Below are 20,808 nucleotides of genomic sequence, written 5' to 3'. Positions count from 1 at the left end.
GAGAATGACTAGAGTGAGAGTAGGTCCGATTAAGGACAGTAGCGGGAGATTGTGTATTGAGTCTGAAGAGATAGGAGAGGTCTTGAACAAGTATTATTCTTCAGTATTTACAAATGAGAGGGGCCATATTGTTGGAGAGGACAGCGTGAAGCAGACTGATAAGCTTGAGGAGATACTTGTCAGGAAGGAAGATGTGTTGCGCGTTTTGAAAAACTTGAGGATAGACAAGTCCCCCGGGCCTGACGGGATATATCCAAGGATTCTATGGGAAGCAAGAAATGAAATTGCAGAGCCGTTGGCAATGATCTTTTCGTCCTCGCTGTCAACAGGGGTGGTACCAGAGGATTGGAGAGTGGCGAATGTCGTGCCCCTGTTCAAAAAAGGGAATAGGGATAACCCTGGGAATTACAGGCCAGTTAGTCTTACTTCGGTGGTAGGCAAAGTAATGGAAAGGGTACTGAGGGATAGGATTTCTGAGCATCTGGAAAGGCATTGCTTGATTAGGGATAGTCAGCACGGATTTGTGAGGGGTAGGTCTTGCCTTACAAGTCTTATTGAATTCTTTGAGGAGGTGACCAAGCATGTGGATGAAGGTAAAGCAGTGGATGTAGTGTACATTGATTTTAGTAAGGCATTTGATAAGGTTCCCCATGGTAGGCTTATGCAGAAAGTAAGGAGGCATGGGATAGTGGGAAATTTGGCCAGTTGGATAACAAACTGGCTAACCGATAGAAGACAGAGAGTTGTGGTGGATGGCAAATATTCAGCCTGGAGCCCAGTTATCAGTGGCGTACCGCAGGGATCAGTTCTGGGTCCTCTGCTGTTTGTGATTTTCATTAACGACTTGGATGAGGGAGTTGAAGGGTGGGTCAGTAAATTTGCAGATGATACGAAGATTGGTGGAGTTGTGGATAGTGAGGAGGGCTGTTGTCGGCTTCAAAGAGGCATAGATAGAATGCAGAGCTGGGCTGAGAAGTGGCAGATGGAGTTTAACCCTGACAAGTGTGAGGTTGTCCATTTTGGAAGGACAAATCTGAAGGCAGAATACAGGGTTAATGGTAGGGTTCTTGGCAATGTGGAGGAGCAGAGAGATCTTGGGGTCTATGTTCATTGTTCTTTGAAAGTTGCCACTCAAGTGGATAGAGCTGTGAAGAAGGCCTATGGTGTGCTAGCGTTCATTAGCAGAGGGATTGAATTTAAGAGCCGTGAGGTGATGATGCAGCTGTACAAAACCTTGGTCAGGCCACATTTGGAGTACTGTGTGCAGTTCTGGTCACCTAATTTTAGGAAGGATGTGGAAGCTTTGGAAAAGGTGCAAAGGAGATTTACCAGGATGTTGCCTGGAATGGAGAGTAGGTCATATGAGGAAAGATTGAGGGTGCTAGGCCTTTTCTCATTAGAACGGAGAAGGATGAGGGGCGACTTGATAGAGGTTTATAAGATGATCAGGGGAATAGATAGAGTAGACAGTCAGAGACTTTTTCCCCGGGTGGAACACACCATTACAAGGGGACATAAATTTAAGATAAATGGTGGAAGATATAGAGGGGATGTCAGAGGTAGGTTCTTTACCCAGAGAGTAGTGGGGGCATGGAATGCACTGCCTGTGGTAGTAGTTGAGTCGGAAAATTTATGGACCTTCAAGCGGCTATTGGATAGGTACTTGGATTAGGGTAGAATAAGGGAGTGTAGGTTAACTTCTTAAGGGCAGCATGGTAGCATTGTGGATAGCACAATTGCTTCACAGCTCCAGGGTCCCAAGTTCGATTTCGACTTGGGTCACTGTCTGTGTGGAGTCTGCACATCCTCCCCGTGACTGCGTGGGTTTCCTCCGGGTACTCCGGTTTCCTCCCACAGTCCAAAGATGTGCAGGTTGGGTGGATTGGCCATGACAAATTGTCCAAAATTCTATGATTAACCTAGGACAAAAGTTCGGCGCAACATCGTGGGCCGAAGGGCCTGTTCTGTGCTGTATTTCTCTATCTCTATTTCTATTTCTATAATTAGGCCAGTAGGTTAGTTACACATATCTCTCCCTTTCATAGTGGATAGGGTTAATGTAGGCAATATATATATCTACATATATGTACTTGAATTGACCAGGTTCCACCTCAATGGTAAACAAGCAAGATAAGAATTGTTAGGGCAGCACGGTGGCGCAGTAATTAGCACTGCTGCCTCATGACACCAAGGACCCGGGTTCAATCCTGGCCGTGTGGAGTTTGCACATTCTCCCTGTGTCTGCATGGGTCTCACGCTCACAACCCAAAGATGTGCAGGGTAGATGAACTGGCCACGCTAAATTGCCCCTTAATTGGAAAAGAAAGAATTGGGTACTCTAAATTTATATTAAAAAGGCAAGAATTGTTTTCGTCGGGAAAAGAGAACATTCTAGAGAGGATCTAACTGACGGTTGATGCAGTCACAAGTTAGAATAAGGTTCGGAATAAGAAAGGAAGTCGGATAAATTGTACAAGCAAAACATCCGATATGGGTAATAGATTGCCCGAGTAGATCACAGAAGCGGACAAGGTAATCGCAATCAAGAGACAATTAAAGGTTTTCTCAATTGGGTTTTGATCTCTTTCCCCTGAAGGCAATGACTGCTTTCTGGGTAGAGCTCCACATAGCTGTTCAGCCACTGGCCACTATTAAGGAGTGAGCCTTGAGAGCACTGGAAGGCTGTTTGACTATGAGGGGGACTAATGCTATGCCCAACCCTATCTGCGTCAAATGCCCACACAGGACCAGAGCCCCTGGCCAGCCTTCTGCTCCCTAAACCAGGTGTTCTGAGGACAACTATAGCTGCTTTGTTGCCACTCTAGCTGACATTACAGAATTTAGCACAGAACAGATATCTGAGACGTTTCCAATTCGTGTGACTCTAGATGCCATTTCTGGACAGAGTAGATCTGACAGCTATGGTGAAAAAGTGGTTACGTAAGGTTGATCTAACAAGAAGAGATGGACCTTGTGATCTTTCGCCCTATTTTTATGTTGATTAATAATCTTTGTTGAAGTTCATCTATTTGATATGTTTCTTGTTTGCATACTTTAAGTGATGACACCCTTTTATAGGCTTCACAAAACGTTTTGTAACAGTGTGGAAATGAATATAGATAGATGCTGTGCCAAAGATAAAATTGCTTGGTTGTATATTTAGATTTACAGTAGTGAAAGGGTTAAGGCCGATGAATGAACGGATTATCATTTTTCCTCCACCACATGGGTTCTCACTCTCAGGAAAGTTGTATCCTTTGCACGTTTCCACATATCTTCTCTGGAGGTTACGCGGCTGGCTATTATGCCTACGAATGGGCAGAGGTGCTTTCCCAAGATGCATTTGGAGCCTTTGAGGACGTCGGTTTGCAAAATCGAAAAGCAATATCCAAAATTGGACGCAGGTAAAGGTGGCTTGACATCTCGGTGGCTTGAGGTGGGTACGAGAGAAACAAAAAGAGAAATAGGCAACCGCAGCTCCTTCATGCCATGCTGAAACATCAGCCAGGAATTTCAATGGGAGATTGGTGGAGACACCAGAATAATGGCTAAAAATGACCGGTTATGCTGTTTCTCTGGGACCTGCACTGACCTCCAGCCAGAATGACACCTGCAGGATAGAGAGAGAAGATTTAAAGTCAGCAGCTGGAGGCTGGCGGAGGCACAGGTTTGACAGTGCATTCACCCACTTCTCTAGTACTCAGATGTTTAAATGACAGCCTTCTCCCTCCTAACTCCTTATCACGGTCCAGGCGCTTGTAGCTGATGTAAAAGTGGAGGTGGCAGCATGAAAAATAAATTAAATACAGTATAAAGTAAAAAGAAATAACATTTCCATTGTGTCTTTCATGACCTCAGGATATCCCAAAGCACTTTATAGCTGAACAGATGCCTTTGAAGTGTAGTCGGTGTTGTAACGCACACAGATCTTTGACAAACAGCACAATGGTCATTTGTTTTGGTGACATAAGCGACAGAATAACTATTGGCCAGGATAATAAAATGTAGGACAAATGTTCTCAGTCCCTGTCACATTGTTTGTAGGGAGTGGGGTGGGGCGGGGGTGGGGGGTTGGCTATGAAAACAGCTGCTTTAGAGCTGGTTCCAGGTACTACATACTGCACATGATTGACTTTCCCTCTGCAGTGTTTTTGAATTAGATGGCAACTAAGATTTGTTATGCGGTGCCTTCGGTCAGCCTCAAGTCAACAAGTTTGCTTGGCCTCCCCCACATGAACAGAATGGACAAACTGATATCTTCATAAACGTGGATGGTGCCATCTATGATATGGGTAACGTCTGTGCATAATATAACCTAATAGGGCAAACATCTTTCATCTAACGCAGGAGTAGATGCAGTAATCACAACCAGAGCGTCATGAGGCATGTACATGTGATTTATATCTTCTCTTCTCAATCTATGGTTACCATTCACCATCTTATCCTTGACTGCAGGTTCAGAGACACTGTGCTGAGCCTTGGCGGTGGAACGGATCCAGGAGAAGTGTTTCGAATGTTCAGAGGACAGGACCCTCATCTGGAATTTCTGCTCAAGGCTTATGGAATTTAACAAATTCCATTCATAATGGATTCTAAGATACCGTCAAGCTCCGCTTAGTGGCCTGCTGAGTAGCAGACAACGCCCTCCTTCATTGCTTACCTGAACTGTTGGAGTAAAATGAGAGGCTTTGAACTGTCAAGATCCATTAGCTTTCACCAGGCAGTCTATGGTTAATTCCGTTTTTACATTCCCCTCTGACCATCTTTTTTAGCACCTTTATGAATAATACAGCATCCTTCAAACTCTGTAAAAAGAAAACATTTTCTTCCGAAGCTCATGTTGAATTCTTTGGTGTTTATTAACCCCTCCTCCCCAACTCGGTCCATTCAATTATCGTTGAAATTGGCTTTTTTTTACATTGTGCAGTTGAAGCTTAATATTTTCTTCAGCGATATGAAGTGCAGATCAGATCAAAGTAAGATTCTATTTCAATTATCAAAATGATTTGTGTGTCAGGGTGGAAGCACCATAGATTGTTTTACTGTTGAAGGCCAAAGCCTAAATAAATCAAATTGTTGTTGTAATCATGTGTAGTCTTTTAACGTATAAAGAAAGTCACGTTTACCCAAAGCGAGCTGCTCGGAGAGACTCACCATTTTGCCACGGTTCATTTTAGATTCAAGTTCAACTCTGTTTCCATACGGGTAATATTAATATTCAAAGGGCGAAACTTTCATTAATTCAAAACCCACCCCACAGTTGCAAGTTATCAGGCCTGAAGTATTCGGCTTCTGAGTTACACAGCAGGGTAGACTTTACTTGCTGAGTCGAAGTGTATAGCAAGAAGTCTCTCCCCTAACATGAATCAAGCTCCTTATTAATTCCAGCTTTACATTCAGACAGTCTGGACTCTGAATATTCTCTGGTCAGAATGGGGTTTGACCTTTTAGTGAACAGTAGTCTTTTTTAAATCCAGAATTAAACATTGTTTGTACAAACAACAGTCACCATTCTGAAACCCGTGTTCATACAAAACACTAAACTCATTGGCCTGGATTCTCCATCGGCATGATCCTCGCTGGCAGTGCACACATTCCCGCGGATTTCCCACAATTGGAAACCCCATTGGCCGGCTGCGGGAACGGAAGACATTGCTGCCGGCGGGGCGCGCTGCACCAGAAAACATCTGCATTTAGAAGTGCAGTTACTTGAGCCATTGGTTCATATGTACGTGTTGGAAACTAGTATAATATACAATGGTACCACAATGCATTCAGCAGGTTTCATACAGCTGGCTATAAAATCCTAGTCACTGAATTTATATGTTCACCCTGGTTAAATACCGACTGCTTAAGACTCTCCAGCATCTCCCTCCCATGCCGTTCAAAGTTTGTAGAACTGCCATTTGAATTCAGCTGGCATCACCTCTGCCAATGTATCCACAGTAATAGGAACGGTCCCACCCGGTGAGCTTGCCCCCGCTATCTTCCCTTCCAATGCATTCCGCACTGTGCTCGACTCTGCCGGCGGTCTAGTGTTCGCATCATTATTCCCAATATTCTTTTTTTGGTTCTTAAACATTCTTTAAGAACCAGATCTCGATTGGGACGAATCTGCGGACAAATCAGATGAAAAGGGCCAAAAACCGATGACTCTTGCGTGAGCTACCCAACGTGCGACCTTCTCCTACATGTCACCACCGGAGTCTCCCCTGACTAGCAGTTTTAACTCTTTGCTCATCCATGTGAGTTCTCACTACTGTGGGAAATTAATCTTTAAATTCCTCCAAAATAATAATTTCCCGAAGACTGTCCTACGTTTGGCCTATTTCTAATTTTGATTACACCTATCAAAATTATTTTGTTTATTTCTTTCTATACATTTTATTTATTTCTATACATGTCTGATCTGGGTCTTTTCTTAGATTTCTAAACTTCTGTCTGTAAGCTTCTGGCACTAGTTCATATGCATTTAATATGTTTTTTCTCACCACATCATAATCTCTACCTACCAACTTTGTTTGAACCAACACTACACACATGGTCTTTGGTCAATTCAGTTGTTTAGTTACTTTCTCAAATGAAATGAAAAAGGCTTCCACATCTTTCTCATCAAATCTTGGCATTGATTGCATATATTTAAACATATCTCTACTAAGCTTTCAATTCGGTAGTATTACATCTTCCCTAGATGTTCCTCAGCTTCTGCCATTACCTCCAACCTTTTGAGTTTTTGGTATCCTTGCAGTGCCAGTTTCCAAAGTTCAAATTCTTCCTCCTTTTCCTATCCCTTTCTTCCTTTGCTAATCTTTCAATTTCCACCTTAATCTTCTTCCCTTCACATTTGCTTTTGAAAAGCCCTTTTTTTCCTTTGCTTCTGCCATTGCCAATCTCTCCTTTTCCTTCATTTCTAATTTCTTCCTTCCTATTTATTTCTGTTTATCTTTTTCCTGCATTTCCAAATATTTCATTTGTAATTGAATTCTGGCTAATTCTACTGATTCCAGCTGTGCCTCTGGCAAGTTTAAATATTGAGCTATGGTTTGTATTCATAGAATTTACAGTGCAGAAGGAGGCCCATCGAGGCTGCACCCTACCTAAGCCCACACCTCCACCCTATCCCAGTAACACAGTAACCCCACCCCACCCCACCCAACCCAACCCAACCCAACCCAACCTTTTAGAACACTAAGGGGAATTTAGCAAGGCCAATCCACCTAACCTGCACATCTTTGGACTGTGGGAGGAAACCGGAGCACCCGGAGGAAGCTCATGCACACACAGGGAGGATGTGCAGACTCCGCTGAGACAGCCACCCAAGCCGGGAATCGAACCTGGGACCCTGGAGCTGTGAACCAACTGTGCTAACCACTGTGCTACTGTGCACCCTTCTGCTTTCCTCACCCCTTTAGATAAGATTAACTGCATCTTCTCCAACAAACCCAAAAGTTTTGCTTTAGTCTCCCTTTGTAAAGTGTTCAAGTAATCATTTACACACCCAGTAAAACATTTGCAACTAAAAGAGACACCTCGTGTCACTCCCTATTTAAATTTCAAACCCTGAAAGAATGCAATCATTCCCCAGATACTCACTGTCTTCAAGTTCAATTGTCCCAAGCCAAGTAAGGAATTATACTTAAGAATCCCAGTAAAGCGTCCCCAATTATGTTACAATCCTAACCAGACCCCAACAGTGGCTGGGATACTGTACCAAAACCCCAATATTTTATTTTATTTTATCAGACTGTACGGAAAGAATGATTCACTCCAGGAGTGACTCCATGAAGAAATAGGGCTTGGTTATTTTTAATTCATATCTTATTATGAATCACAATATTAAACTGATTTTAACTTCAAACCCCAAACTGCTGTATTTTAACTATGATCACTTTTTAAGCTCCCTCTGTGGGGGAGTGGGGGAAACTCTCTTGTGGGCACACAAGGTTTGCCAGACAGAGCTTACTTCCTTGCAGTTTTCTCCCAAAACACTAAACTTATAACGCTTTCAAAATCGCTCTAAGTCTTTCTGAGCTCCACCCATACTGGCCTCAGCTCCTCAAGATAAAAAAACAGCAGACTGAAAATCATGGGGCTGGATTCTCCACAGCCTCACGTCGAAATCGCATTTGGCACGGAGTGGAGAATCCAATTTCACTCCGAAAACGGGTCCAACGCCGGTCCGGCGATTCTCCGGGACCCGAGAATCGGCGTGTTTGCGGAGTACTCGCGTGGCTGGGGGGCCATTGGCAGAGGCCCGCCCAGCGATTCTCCGCCTCCGGCCGGCCCAGTTCCTAACGCCGTGGTTCTAACCACCTATCACCATCCGGGAAGCTCGCGTGGCGGCTGCGGACTCAGTCGTCGGCTGCCCTGGTGGCGGGCGGGGGATCGGGCACCGGGGGGGGGCCTGATGAGCGGCCGGGAGATAGATTGGGCCGGTCGAATCTTCGGGCGCCCGGCTGCTCGGGAGGGAAGGGGGGGGGGGGGGGGGTGCCTACATCTTGCAGCTGCCTCCGCGGTCCGGGTCCACCATGGTGCTTGGCGCAGCCGCCTGAGGCCGCCGCTGTGCGCATGTGCGGACTCAAAACCAGAGGTGTAGGGGCCTGTATCCGCAGCTAAAGCAGTGTGAATCACTCTGGGTCCCTGGTAGCCCCCAGCAGGTGAGTGAATTGGATGATCTTTTTGATCGGAAACACGGGACTGAAATTTTTTTTTTTTTTTCAAAAAATATACTTTATTCATAAAATTTATCTTAATCTTTACAGAACATTTCAAAATACCTTGACTGTACATTTCCGTCTGAGTTACATTCATTTGCCTTCAGTTCCATTGGGATAACGTTGCACACGTATCCTACTATAAGTTACAGTTCTTTTTTCAATATTTAATTTACTTTGTTTCTTTCATACATACATTCTGGTAATGGAAAAAAAGAACTCCGGACCGAGGGGTTTTACACTGTTACCAACCCCTCGGTGTACATTTGGTGGTAAGACCTTACACTGTGGTCTTCCCCCATTGCGCCTTGGCGGCAGCTGCCCCAAGCTTGAGTGCGTCCCTCAGCACGTAGTCCTGGACCTTGAAATGCCAGCGTTTCTACGCCGGCGTGGGGACATAGTCCCATTTTTGGGAGAATCCAGCCCATAGAATTCCCCAGTCAAACCACACTAACCCCAAGCTTTCAATCCTTATATTATCCACCACATTTATAATTCAATTTCCTAAAATCTTCCAACTATCAGACATCCGTGACTTATTCATAGAAACATTAAGACCAGGAGTCGACCTGGTAATGTAATGATGGGAAACCTAGACTAGTGAGTGGTCCGCATGAGTGACCCTTCTGTAGTTATCTGGGATGGCCACTTACAGCAAGAAACATGGAGGTTCACAAAGCCTAAAGGGAAATGTGGACAATGTAAGGTTCAGGCAGGCGCAGAACCTGAATGTATATTTGTGAGCGAAGAATCCAGACAGCATCTAAACCCCCAACCGATTAGCATTTTGATGGCCCATCTCCATAAGACAAAGGCTTGAAACTCAGGTAAGATACAAGTCCAGACATTTCGGCGCCACTCAGGAAGCATCAACAACAGGGTCAACAACCGCTTAGGACACGCCCAGCCATCAAGGCACCCGTCCCTTTATTGGCTCAGATCGAAGTCAGTGATCGCGAACTTCCCAATTAATGGGGTCCAAACCTAAGGATCACCCAAAAGAGCACGAAAATCCGCAAGGACAAAGAGAGACACTGCCATGTGTTCAATCTCTTTTGGACCTGGCGCTCCGGCAACGTCCATCTCCAATCGTAGCACCACCAGAAGCAAGTTCACGTTCAACGTTCGCTACCAGATGGATGAGCCCAGCTGAGCAGCAGTTACTTCTCCAGACCCAGTAGATCCAGATTCGAACAAAGCCCACTGTTCCTCTGACCTAAGCCGGGTGCATGAAGTTAAGTACAGGTTGTTATAGTTGTTGTGTGTAGTTTAACTAATAGTGTTTATGTTGCATGTGTAAGTTAATTGTGTGTAAATAAAGTCCATTGATCTTGAACTAACCAACTGGCTGTTTGGCTCTATGATCGATACCCGGTTGAAACTTGTGGTGGTATCATTTGATACCTGGCTATTTCTGAAAGCAATATATTATCAATAACTAAAGACAGAAGGACAGCCATATTTATAGCAGATATAAAAAGGCAACACTTCATCTCAGTGAGCCGCAAGATTGAAATTGGGCTTGTTCACTAACCATTACCCCATGAATAAGATTAAATATATTTAATACACACTAAATATTTCATAAGTTATAGAAACTGCTTAATCACTCATCTATATATTAATAGAACTGTCATCGACTTCAAATTGTAAAATCAAAATTAATATTTCCGTTTGGATTGGACGCAGAGGGAGCGCACGGCTCTGACAGTCAATGTGAGCAATCAGCACACACCTCATTCAAGTCTCTTGCTTTACGTGCTTTTCATTTTCACCATACTGGTCGGAACAAACCACACGGACAGAAACCAGTGGAATGTGTGTGGGCAACGGTCAACAAAATGTCCCGTAGGTCGCACTCAGAACCTGCTGGGCCGTCCAATACTGTTCTGGTCTCCTGAGGCTACATCACCATTCATTTTGATTATGGCTAATCTGTGCCTCAACTGCATGTGCCTGCCTTAGTGCCTTACCACGTATCCAACATAGATCTATAGTTTAAAAGTTCCAATTAGTGCAGCTTCCACATTCTTTTGGATGTGGCGCTTCACAGATTTCTGCTACACTACGTGCAAATCTTGATTTCCCACTTAAATAAATTCATACGTTCGTAAGATATAGGAGCAGTATTAGGCCATTTGACCCATCGAGTCTGCTCTGACATTCTATCATGGCTGATATGTTCCTCATTTGCTACCTACAATGCTACAGGCGAGAGCTGGATTGCAAAATCAGTCAGAGCATCTCCTCCCTAGAACACATGATCTAGGAGCAGGAGTAGACAATTTAACCTCCCGAGTCTGAACATCTTCAATGTGATCATGGCTGATCCCATCCTAGCCTCAAATCCACTGTCCTGCCCGTTCTCCATAACCCTTCAACCCATTACCAATTAAAAATCTGTCTAATTCTTCCTTAAATTTACTCACTATCCCTGCATTCAGCGCACTCTGGGGTAGCGAATTCCACAGATTCATAACCCTTTGGGAGAAGTAGTTTCTCCTCAAATCTGTTTTAAATTTGCTACATCTTATTCTAAGATTATGACCTCGTTTTAGAATGCCCCACAAGAGGCAGAATCAGTTCTACGTGTAGTTTATCCATACCTTTTAGCATCTTTAATACCTCAATTAGTTCTGCCCACATTATTCTAAACTCTGGAGAGTAGGGGCCTAATCTGTTCAATCTCTCCTCGTATGACAAGCCCCTCATCTCTGGAATCAATCTAGTGAACCTCCTCTGAACTGCCTCCAATGCCACTACATCTTTCCTCAAATAAGGGGTCCAAAACTGTGCACAATACTCCAGGTGCGGTCTTACCAATGCCTTGTATAGTTGCAACAACACTTCCTTACCTTTATACTCAATTCCTTTTGCTATAAATACCAGTATTCCATTTGCTTTTCTTATTATCTGCTGCACATACATGCTCGTTTTCTGCGACTCATGCACAAGGACAACCAGATCCCTCTGTATCGGAGCACCCGAAGTCTCTCCCCATTTAGATAATAAGTTGCCTTTCCATTTTTCGACCAAAATGCATGACCTCACACTTACCCAAGTTAAACTCCATCTGCCATATTTTGGCCCACTCTCCTAACCTATCTATATCCATTTGTAAAGTTCTTATTTCCTCATTGCAACTTACTGTCCCACCTATTTTTGTGTCATCTGCGAATTTGGCTATAGAACCTTTCATCCCTGTATCCTAGTCGTTTGATTATAAATAGCCGGGGCCTAAGGACCGAACCCTGTGGCACCCCACTATCCTGCCATCCAGAAAAAGACCCATTTATCTCGACCCTCTGTCTCTTGTCCGTCAACCAGTCTTCTCTCCAAGCTAATAAGTCACCCCTAATCCCATGTGATCTCACCTTGTGAATTAACCTTCTGTGCGGCACCTTATCAAACGTCGTCTGGAAGTCCAGATATACTACATCTAAAGGATCCCCATTATCCACTTTGCTTGTTACATCTTCGAAGAACTCGAGCAAATTAGTCAAACATGATTTGCCCTTCATAAAACCATGCTGACTTTGATGGAGAACGCTTTAAATGGTCTAGTTATAGTTTTAAAGTTATGAATCCCCCACCCAAGAAATTTGTTTTTCTGAATCCCACCCTCCCCCCTTTCAAATCCTCATCATTTTAAACGCCTTGTTCAGATCAGCCCTTAATCCTCTACATTGAAGGGGAGATCTGCAACTGCTCTTGCAGTGTAACTCTCTTTGCCCCGGTATAATTCTACCCTCTGATCCTTTGTGAACCTCCCCGTAATGGTTTTGTAGTCAAATAAATAGGACTGTGTTTGAGAATGAATGCAGCTGCTACACATGCTAACACTTTTATCATTACTTTTAAATTGGGGTAAATGGAAAAGAACAGGATGAGCCTCAGTAAGACATATAATGGCTGCATTGTCATGGATCAGGGGTCGTATTTCTTTAATGGACTGTGTCATCAGAACTTCAGTTGATAACTTTGAGCAGAGAAGGAAAGATTGAAGAGAAACATTCAAAATCATGAAGGGCTTTAATGAGTAAATGAGGAGAAACCGCTCCCACTAGCTCAGGGGTTCTATGACCACAATACACAGACGAAAGGCAGTTGTCAAAGGAGAGATGCAGAGTATGATTTTATGCAGTGAGTTGTCACGAACTGGAAGGCATGTGAAAGCAGGCTCAAGAGAAAGATTCAAAAGGAAATTAAACAAGAGCTCGACGGAAGGGAAATTGCAGGACTAATGGGGATTGAGCAATGGAATAGGACTAATTGGATAGAGCTCTCTCCAGGAACTGGCACAGACATGGTGGGCAAATAGCACCCCCCCCACCCTATGCTTTAAGATTCGCCAGTTCCGCAAAATAGGAAAACAGCATTTCACTTCAGTGCATGAACAAGGATCTCTCGGTTCTGCTGAACACAGTTACCCCGTGGGACACCATCTGCATCTCATTTTAATACAAGGTCGCTTGGACGACATGTTATCGTGTTGCAGTCATAAAATATTCTTCACGCTTCACTCTGAACTGACAGCAAGATTGAGAACAGATGGGGTTGGAAAGCGAAATAGCATAGGAAATACAGCCCACAATCCCATTCATCTCACCAAAAAGTATTTTTTATATCTAATTCTTGTAATTTTGCTAAACGACCACGCAGCAGAAATAGGGCAAACAATGAGTAGCCAAGGAGTGTAATTCGCATGAAGGTCTTGGAGTGTAATTAATGTCCCACTGACGCCACTAACTGTAATTCACTTACCATGTCAGGGCATTCATGGAGAATAAATCACACCGTGACCTCTCATCATACATCCTCAGTTTATCAACCCAGTCTTTGAACTTCTCTCTTGTAACAGTGTTGGGTTATCATTTCTGCCAGTCAGTTGCAAAGATTGTCCCCAGTCAACTGCAATTACCAACGAGAGCTGCAACTATTGAACAAATAAAGTGGAGCTAATTCTGGAGCCAATCATTTTAAATGCCAGCTATGTTTTGAGGACAACCGGATCTTTTGATGATTTTTCGTGTGGATTTTTCTGGAAGCTGCTTGAGGATTCAGTGCTGTGAGGACATGCAGAGAGTGCCACAGGGCAGTCAGTGACACAGCGGGAGAGTGATGCTGCAAGCTGCAGATATTTGCAAAAGGTGTGTTATAAAAGGAGCATCTGGATTATTGCCGTTTATTCTGTCTGAGGACCCACAGCACAATTGCACAGACGGCCAGATTGTTGACTTTTCATTCCCCTGCGACCGTTCAGGTTTGCAATGCTGACTTGAACAACATAGGCACCATATCATAGAGTTTTACAGCACAGAAAGAGGCCCTTTGGCCCATCATAAATCTGCCGACCATCAAGCACCTATCTATTCTAATCCCATTTTCCAGCACTTGCTCCGTAGTCTTGTATGCTTTGGCGTTTCAAGTGTGTGGTGGTATGATTTGCATAGCTGTCTGCCATTGGTGCAGAACACTGGCTTACCATTGGCCCTGGTCGGTCATGTGCCTCTCGACCGATTGGTTGAGACCAGTCGTGTGACGGCTCCCCGATTGGTCGAGAGGCTGAGTTAACCCTGCCTCCAGAGCGAGGTATAAATGCCCAGAATGCCCGGCGGTCGTCCATTTACTGTAGTTGACCGCAGGGCTAACTTCTAGCTTATTAAAGCCTAACTTTTGTACAGCAACTCGTCTCGCGTTCGATTGATGGTTCATCAATGTGCTGATCTAAATGCTTCTTAAATGTTGTGAGGGTTCCCGCCTCCACCACCCTTTCAGGCAGCGAGTTCTAGATTCTCATTGCCTTCTGGGTGAAAAGGTTTTCCTCTAATCCTCTCTAAATCTCCTGCCCTTACCTTAAATCCAGGCCCAGAGCATGTTCGCAGAAAGCAGAATAAGACATTTTATTCTTAGTCCAGAGTGATGGTGGCTCTTTTAAGTTCAGTATCAAGACCTTCATGTGAATTTGGACATTGAGCTGTTCCCCCCCTCCCCCGATTTGGTGTAAATCAAGTGTCTTGACTTTCATGGTCGAATTCCCTCTGCACTGGGGGCCAACTTCATACTTTGCTAGGATGGAATTTTCCTGGCGGTTTACCCTAATCCTCCATCCAATTGGCAGAAACCTTCATGTTAAAAGACCCGTTCTGTCCAAAAATAACATGGATTAGCACCCCGGTTTCCTTGCCAAATGGGCCTAACTCCCAGCTGACTCATGAGCTGTCCAGTAATAACAATAATCTTAAGTATCACAAGTAGGCTTACATTAACACTGCAATGAAGTTACTGTGAAAATACCCTAGTCGCCACACTCCGGTTGCACGGAGGAAGAATTCAGAATGTCCAATGCACCTAAAAAGCACATCTTTCAGGACTTGTGGGAAGAAACTGGAACACACGGGGAGAAGCTGCAGACTCCGCGCAGACAGTGATTCAAGCTGGAATCGAACCTGGGCCCCTGGCGCTATGAAGCAACAGTGCTAACCACTCTGCTACTGTGCTGTCCACAACCTCAGGGGATATTGCAGTGGCTATGGAGACGGCAGCAATGGGCTGGTAGGTCAGCTTTTGAGCTGCTTACATCCCTATACTATTGTTCCATTTTTCAACAGACGAGAGGCATGTTAAACATCAATCCTTCAAGCCCTGAAGGTGTCCCAGGCTGGCTCCTGACATCTGACACTTGATTCATGTGGAAACATTATGAGAATCATGAACTCCTAACCCTCGATAAGAGCTAACCTTTTCGAGATGCATGTAGAATAGTAGATCATGAAAGATCTATGTGAAGCAACCATTTAAGGAACACGGGTTCAAACTGGCAAAGTGCAAATTTAAAGCTGCTTCCACGAAGACCTTCATGCAAAGAGTGATTAATACATAAGGCTGGTGGAGTGAAAATCTTGAAACATTTAAGAGGCAGTTAAATATTGTAATGGAAACGATAACATTTTTATTTCAAGGTGTGAGCGAAGATGGGCTAAATTACTTTTCTCCTCTGCAATTCCCTGTAATTTATTTTGTGACAGAATTGTCTTTACATTCTGGTTGTTCCTTCTAATTCTTTCGCTGAAGGTATTCTGCAGAGTTTGACTGACAGAATTTCCACAAACAATGCACAAGAAAGGGAACATTGAGAGGATTGACAACACTGTGGAACAAAGTCGCAACACAAGTAGGAGTTTGTAATTACAGAAAGAAAGACTTGCATTTATATAGCACCTCAAGATGTTCCAGAGTGCCAATAGGTGTTTGCAAATGTTGCCACAGCCCCAGAGGCTGCACTCTCCCCTTTTGAGAGATCAAGCTGACTGGGGGTGATTTAACCTGCGGGTCACCACACCTCAAGTGAGGGGCAAGTTTGCGAATTTGGGAATTGAACCTGCGCTGTTGACAATGCTTTGTGCCACAAACCTGCCATTCAGCCAACTGAGCTAACTGATCGCTGCATCTGAAGTACAGTCACTGTCGTAATGTAGGAGAATGCAGTAGCCAATTTGCATACAGCATGGCCCCACAGACCAAAATGTGGCAATGACCTTGTTGGTTTAAGGATGAATATCAATCAACTCCCCTGATCTGCTTCAAGTAGTTTCATGAAAACCTTTACAACCATCTGCGAAGGCAGATGGTTCACACTGGCACTTTTTATTATAAATGCAGCTGGGGGAGATTTGGACAGGTGAGGACAGTAGGCAAAGCAGTGGCAGATGGAATACAATGTGGAAAAGTGTGAGGTTATGAAATGAAATGAAATGAAATGAAAATCGCTTATTGTCACGAGTAGGCTTCAATGAAGTTACTGTGAAAAGCCCCTAGTCGCCACATTCCGGCGCCTGTTCGGGGAGGCTGGTACGGGAATCAAACAGTGCTGCTGGCCTGCTTGGTCTGCTTTTAAAGCCAGCGATTTAGCCCAGTGAGCTAAAACTTTGGAAGGAGGAATGGAGGCATAGACTATTTTCTAAATGGAGAAATGCTTAGAAAATCTGGAGCACAAAGGGATTTAGGAGTGCTTGTTCAAGATTCTCTTAAGGTTAATGTGCAGGTTCAGTCAGCAGTAAGGAAGGTAAATGCAATATTAGCATTCATGTCGAGAGGGCAAGAATATAAGAGCAGGGATGTACTTTTGAGGCTGTATAAGGCTCTGGTCAGACCCCATTTGGAGTATTGTGAACAGTTTTGGGCCCCGTATCTAAGGAAGGATTTGCTGGCCTTGGAAAGGGTCCAGAGGAAGTTCACAAGAATGGTCCTTGGAATGAAGAGCTTGTCATGTGAGGAGCGGTTGAGGACTCTGGGTCTGTACTCGTTGGAGTTTTGAAGGATGAGAGGGGATCTTATCGAAACTTACAAGATACTGCGAGGCTTGCTTAGAGTGGATGTGAAGAGGATGTTTCCATTGGTAGGAGAAACTAGAACCCAAGTGTAATGATATGTATATAGTCAGATTAGTATAGGGTTAATAATCACATCTTGTGTAAATCAAACAGTAGAGGGTGCTACCACTTCTCTGTATTTAAGTCAGACCTTGAGGGATTAGCATAAGGACAAAGCATGGTTATAGCATTAGAAGAAGATTAGAATAGATTGAGCTAACACAAGGTTAGATCATAGTGTAGTTAGTGACTACTTAGATCATTGAGTACTGCAAGACAGATTCAATATTACTTGATTATTATCTGTACCTCAGTAGAGTGTGCGAACTTCATTTAATTAATAGTATTATAGTAAATTAGTTTCATTTCAATCTTTTGATTGGTGAATTCTTTGTCAACAACACATTGGATCATTCTGGGAGAAAGGACAAAGAATACAACACATTACCAGGAATGGTAATATACCACCAAGGGCACAGCCTCAGACTGAAGGGACAATCCTTTAAAACAGAGATGAGGAGGAATTTCTTCAGCCAGAGGGTGGTGAATGTGTGGAACTCTTTGCCGCAGAAGGCTGTGGAGGCCAAATCACTGAGTGTCTTTAAGACAGAGATAGATAGGTTCTTGATTAATAAGGGGATTATGGGGAAATGGTAGGAGAATGGGGATGAGAAAAATATCAGCCATGATTGAATGGTGGAGCAGACTCATTGGGCCTAGTGGCCTAATTCTGCTCCCATGTTTTATGGTCTTATAGTCCAAATTTAAAACAATGAGACCAAAGGCTGGGATTCTCCCCTACCCGGCGGGGTGGGGGGTCCCGGCAGGATGGAGTGGCCTGAACCACTCCGGCGTCGGGCCTCCCCAAAGGTGTGGAATTCTCCGCACCTTTAGGGGATAGGCCCGCGCAGGAGTGACTCCCGCTCCACCGGCTGGCAAGAACAGCCTTTGGTGCCCTGCCAGCCGGGGCTGAAAGACCTTCACCGGCCAGCGGACGTCCGCGCATACGACGGTGCGTCAGCGGCTGCTGATGTCATACCGCCGCATGCGCAGGGGAGGGGGTCTCTTTTGCCCCCGCCATGGTGAAGGCCATGGCGGGTGGGGGAAGAAAAAGAGTGCCCCCACGGCACAGGCCCGCCCACCGATCGGTGGGCCTCAATCGCGGGCCAGGCCACCGTGGGGGCACCTCCCAGGGTCAGATCGCCCCACGTCCCCCCCAGGACTCCGGAACCCGCCCACTCCACCAATCCCGCCGCAGAGGTGGTTGAAACCACGCCGGCGGGAAAGGCCTGTCAGCGGCGGGACTTCGGCCCATCGCGGGCCGGAGAGTCGCCGTGGGGGGCCCGCCGACCGGCATGGCGCAATTCCCGCCCCCGCCAAATCTCAGGGGGGGCGGAGAATTCGGGACACGGCGGGGGCGGGATTAACGCCGGCCAATGTCTATGACTTCAAAATGAGGACTGAATGATGTCTGTACGCAGTGGATCAATGATCACCTGGTGTCTAGCATGCTTCATATTAAAACCTACACTTACTCTGCCCACTGTCACTTGGGATCGATTAGTTATGATGTAAGGGCCGTGGGTGGCCTAGTGGTTAGCACAGCTGCCTCACGGCGCTGAGGTCCCAGGTTCGATCCCGGCTCTGGGTCACTGTCTGTGTGGAGTTTGCACATTCTCCCCGTGTCTGCGTGGGTTTCACCCCCCACAATCCAAAAATGTGCAGAGTAGGTGGATTGGCCTCGATAAATTGCCCCCTTAATTGGAAAAAATAATTGGATAATCTAAATTTATTTTTAAAAAATGATGTAAGGCCCAGGATTCTCTGGCCATTGGGATTCACCTTTCCCGCTGGCAATGCATTCCCACCTGCAGGTTTCCCGGCGGCATGGTGGGGCTTCAATGGGAAAACCTATAAACAAGCTGCCAGCGAACGGCGCGCCGTCGAGAAGCACATGGCTGGGGGACCGGAGAATCCAGCCCAAGCTTAGTAATAGAAATTCAATAACTATATTTCTATTAACAACTCATCAACAATTGACTCTTCATTACGGATCAAGCTGTCCTTTAAAGACATTGTTACAATTTTCCAAGTGGTCAGATTTTAATGAGACAATGGGCAGAATTTTCAATTCCGGACACTATGGCGAGGGGCGATTCTCCGGCCCGAATGGGCCGAGCGGCCGCTCTGACACGACAGGGTCCCACCGGCACCGGCCACCCCGGTCGCTGCCGGCGGGAACTCTGCGGGAACGCTCGGGGGGGGGGGGGGGGGCGGTCTGTGGGGCGGGGGGGGGGGCGAGGGGGCTCCTTCATCCGGGGGGGTGCCTCCGAAGGGTCTGGCCCACGATCGGAGCCCACGCATACACAGGATTGAGCTGCCGCAACTGGGCATGCGTGGGTTGGCGTGCTGCCCATTTGGCGCCGCGTAGGGATGCTGGAGTGGCATGACCACTCCAGCGCCATGCTGGCCCTCTGTGGGGGCCAGAATAGGTCGTGCCCGGGCCCTGTTTGTGCCGTTGTGAAACACGGCGCCGTTCACAATGGCGCGGCACTTGGTAGGCGGAGCGGAGAATCACCCCCATGGTGTCTGCACGACTCCTGAAAGAGCACCTTACCTAAGCCCACTCCCCCGATTTATCCCCATAACACCACCTAACCCATCCATCTTTGGACTATGGCCAGCCTTGTGTGACAGGCAACTATTATCTCTCAGTGATGGTCTCCTGACCTGAACATCCAGGAAGAAGCAGCGGGAGCTCAGAGGGACACAGGATAAAAGAGCACGAGGAGAGCGGCGGTGAGTCAGTGAAAGAGCGCGAGGGGACACATTGAGAGTGGGAGAGCGGCGGGGTGCCAGTGGGAGCAAAGGTAATATAAGGCGGGAACCGGAAGTACGACCCGCGGACTTCTGGGAAGGATTTTCTCCAAGCCAATAAATTCTGGTGGAGAGGATACCCGAGACACTACACGTATAGTGTCTCCCACCAGCCCTCCTCCTCTAACCTAATAATAAGACCCATTGGTGTGAGCAGGTAAGTGCTATATTATATTATTATTTTTTATTTATTTAATATTTGTTTACCAGAACTTGGTTGAAATTAAGTGGGATGGCAGGGAAGGCAGTGCAATGTTCCTCCTGCAGGATGTTTGAGGTGAGGGATGCCGTTAGTGTCCCTGCTGATTTTACCTGCAGGAAGTGCAGCCAGCTCCAGCTCCTACAAGACCGAGTTATGGTACTGGAGCTGGAGTTGGATGAACTTCGGATCATTCGGGAGGCAGAGGTGGTCATAGATAGGAGCATCAGGGAAGTAGTTACACCAAAGACTGGAGATAGATGGGTAACTGTAAGAGGGACTGGGAAGAAGCAGTCAGTGCAGGGACCCCCTGCGGTCATTCCCCTGAGTAACAAGTATACCGTTTTGGATACTTGTGGGGGGGACGACTTACCAGGGGTAAGCCATGAGGTACGGGACTCTAGCATGGAGTCTGTCCCTGTTGCTCAGAAGGGAGGGGGGGGGGGGGGGGTAGAGGAGTAGAACATTAGTAATTGGGGACTCAATAGTCAGGGGCACAGATAGGAGATTTTGTGGGAGCGAGAGAGACTCACGTTTGGTATGTTGCCTCCCAGGTGCAAGGGTACGTGATGTCTCAGATCGTGTTTTCCGGGTCCTTAAGGGGGAGGGGGAGCAGCCCCAAGTCGTAGTCCACATTGGCACTAAC

General features: G+C 45.8%; 1 protein-coding gene across 1 annotated transcript in view; it reads left to right on the top strand.

Moving 5' to 3' along the window:
- LOC119978155 (probable cytosolic oligopeptidase A) overlaps positions 1–5,049 on the top strand; it is a 56,340-nt gene extending 51,291 nt beyond the window's left edge. The window contains exons 10-11 of the mRNA XM_038819594.1: positions 3,244–3,404; positions 4,456–5,049. Of these exons, the coding sequence (XP_038675522.1) occupies positions 3,244–3,404; positions 4,456–4,570 (276 nt within the window). The 3' untranslated portion in view covers positions 4,571–5,049. The remainder of the gene's footprint in view (positions 1–3,243; positions 3,405–4,455) is intronic.
- Positions 5,050–20,808: the final 15,759 nt, after the last annotated feature.

The sequence above is a fragment of the Scyliorhinus canicula genome, chromosome 15, assembly GCF_902713615.1.
Source record: "Scyliorhinus canicula chromosome 15, sScyCan1.1, whole genome shotgun sequence".
Lineage (NCBI taxonomy): Eukaryota > Metazoa > Chordata > Chondrichthyes > Carcharhiniformes > Scyliorhinidae > Scyliorhinus > Scyliorhinus canicula.
The sequence above is the reverse complement of the archived record's forward strand: the minus strand, read 5'-3'. Positions and strand labels throughout refer to the sequence as shown.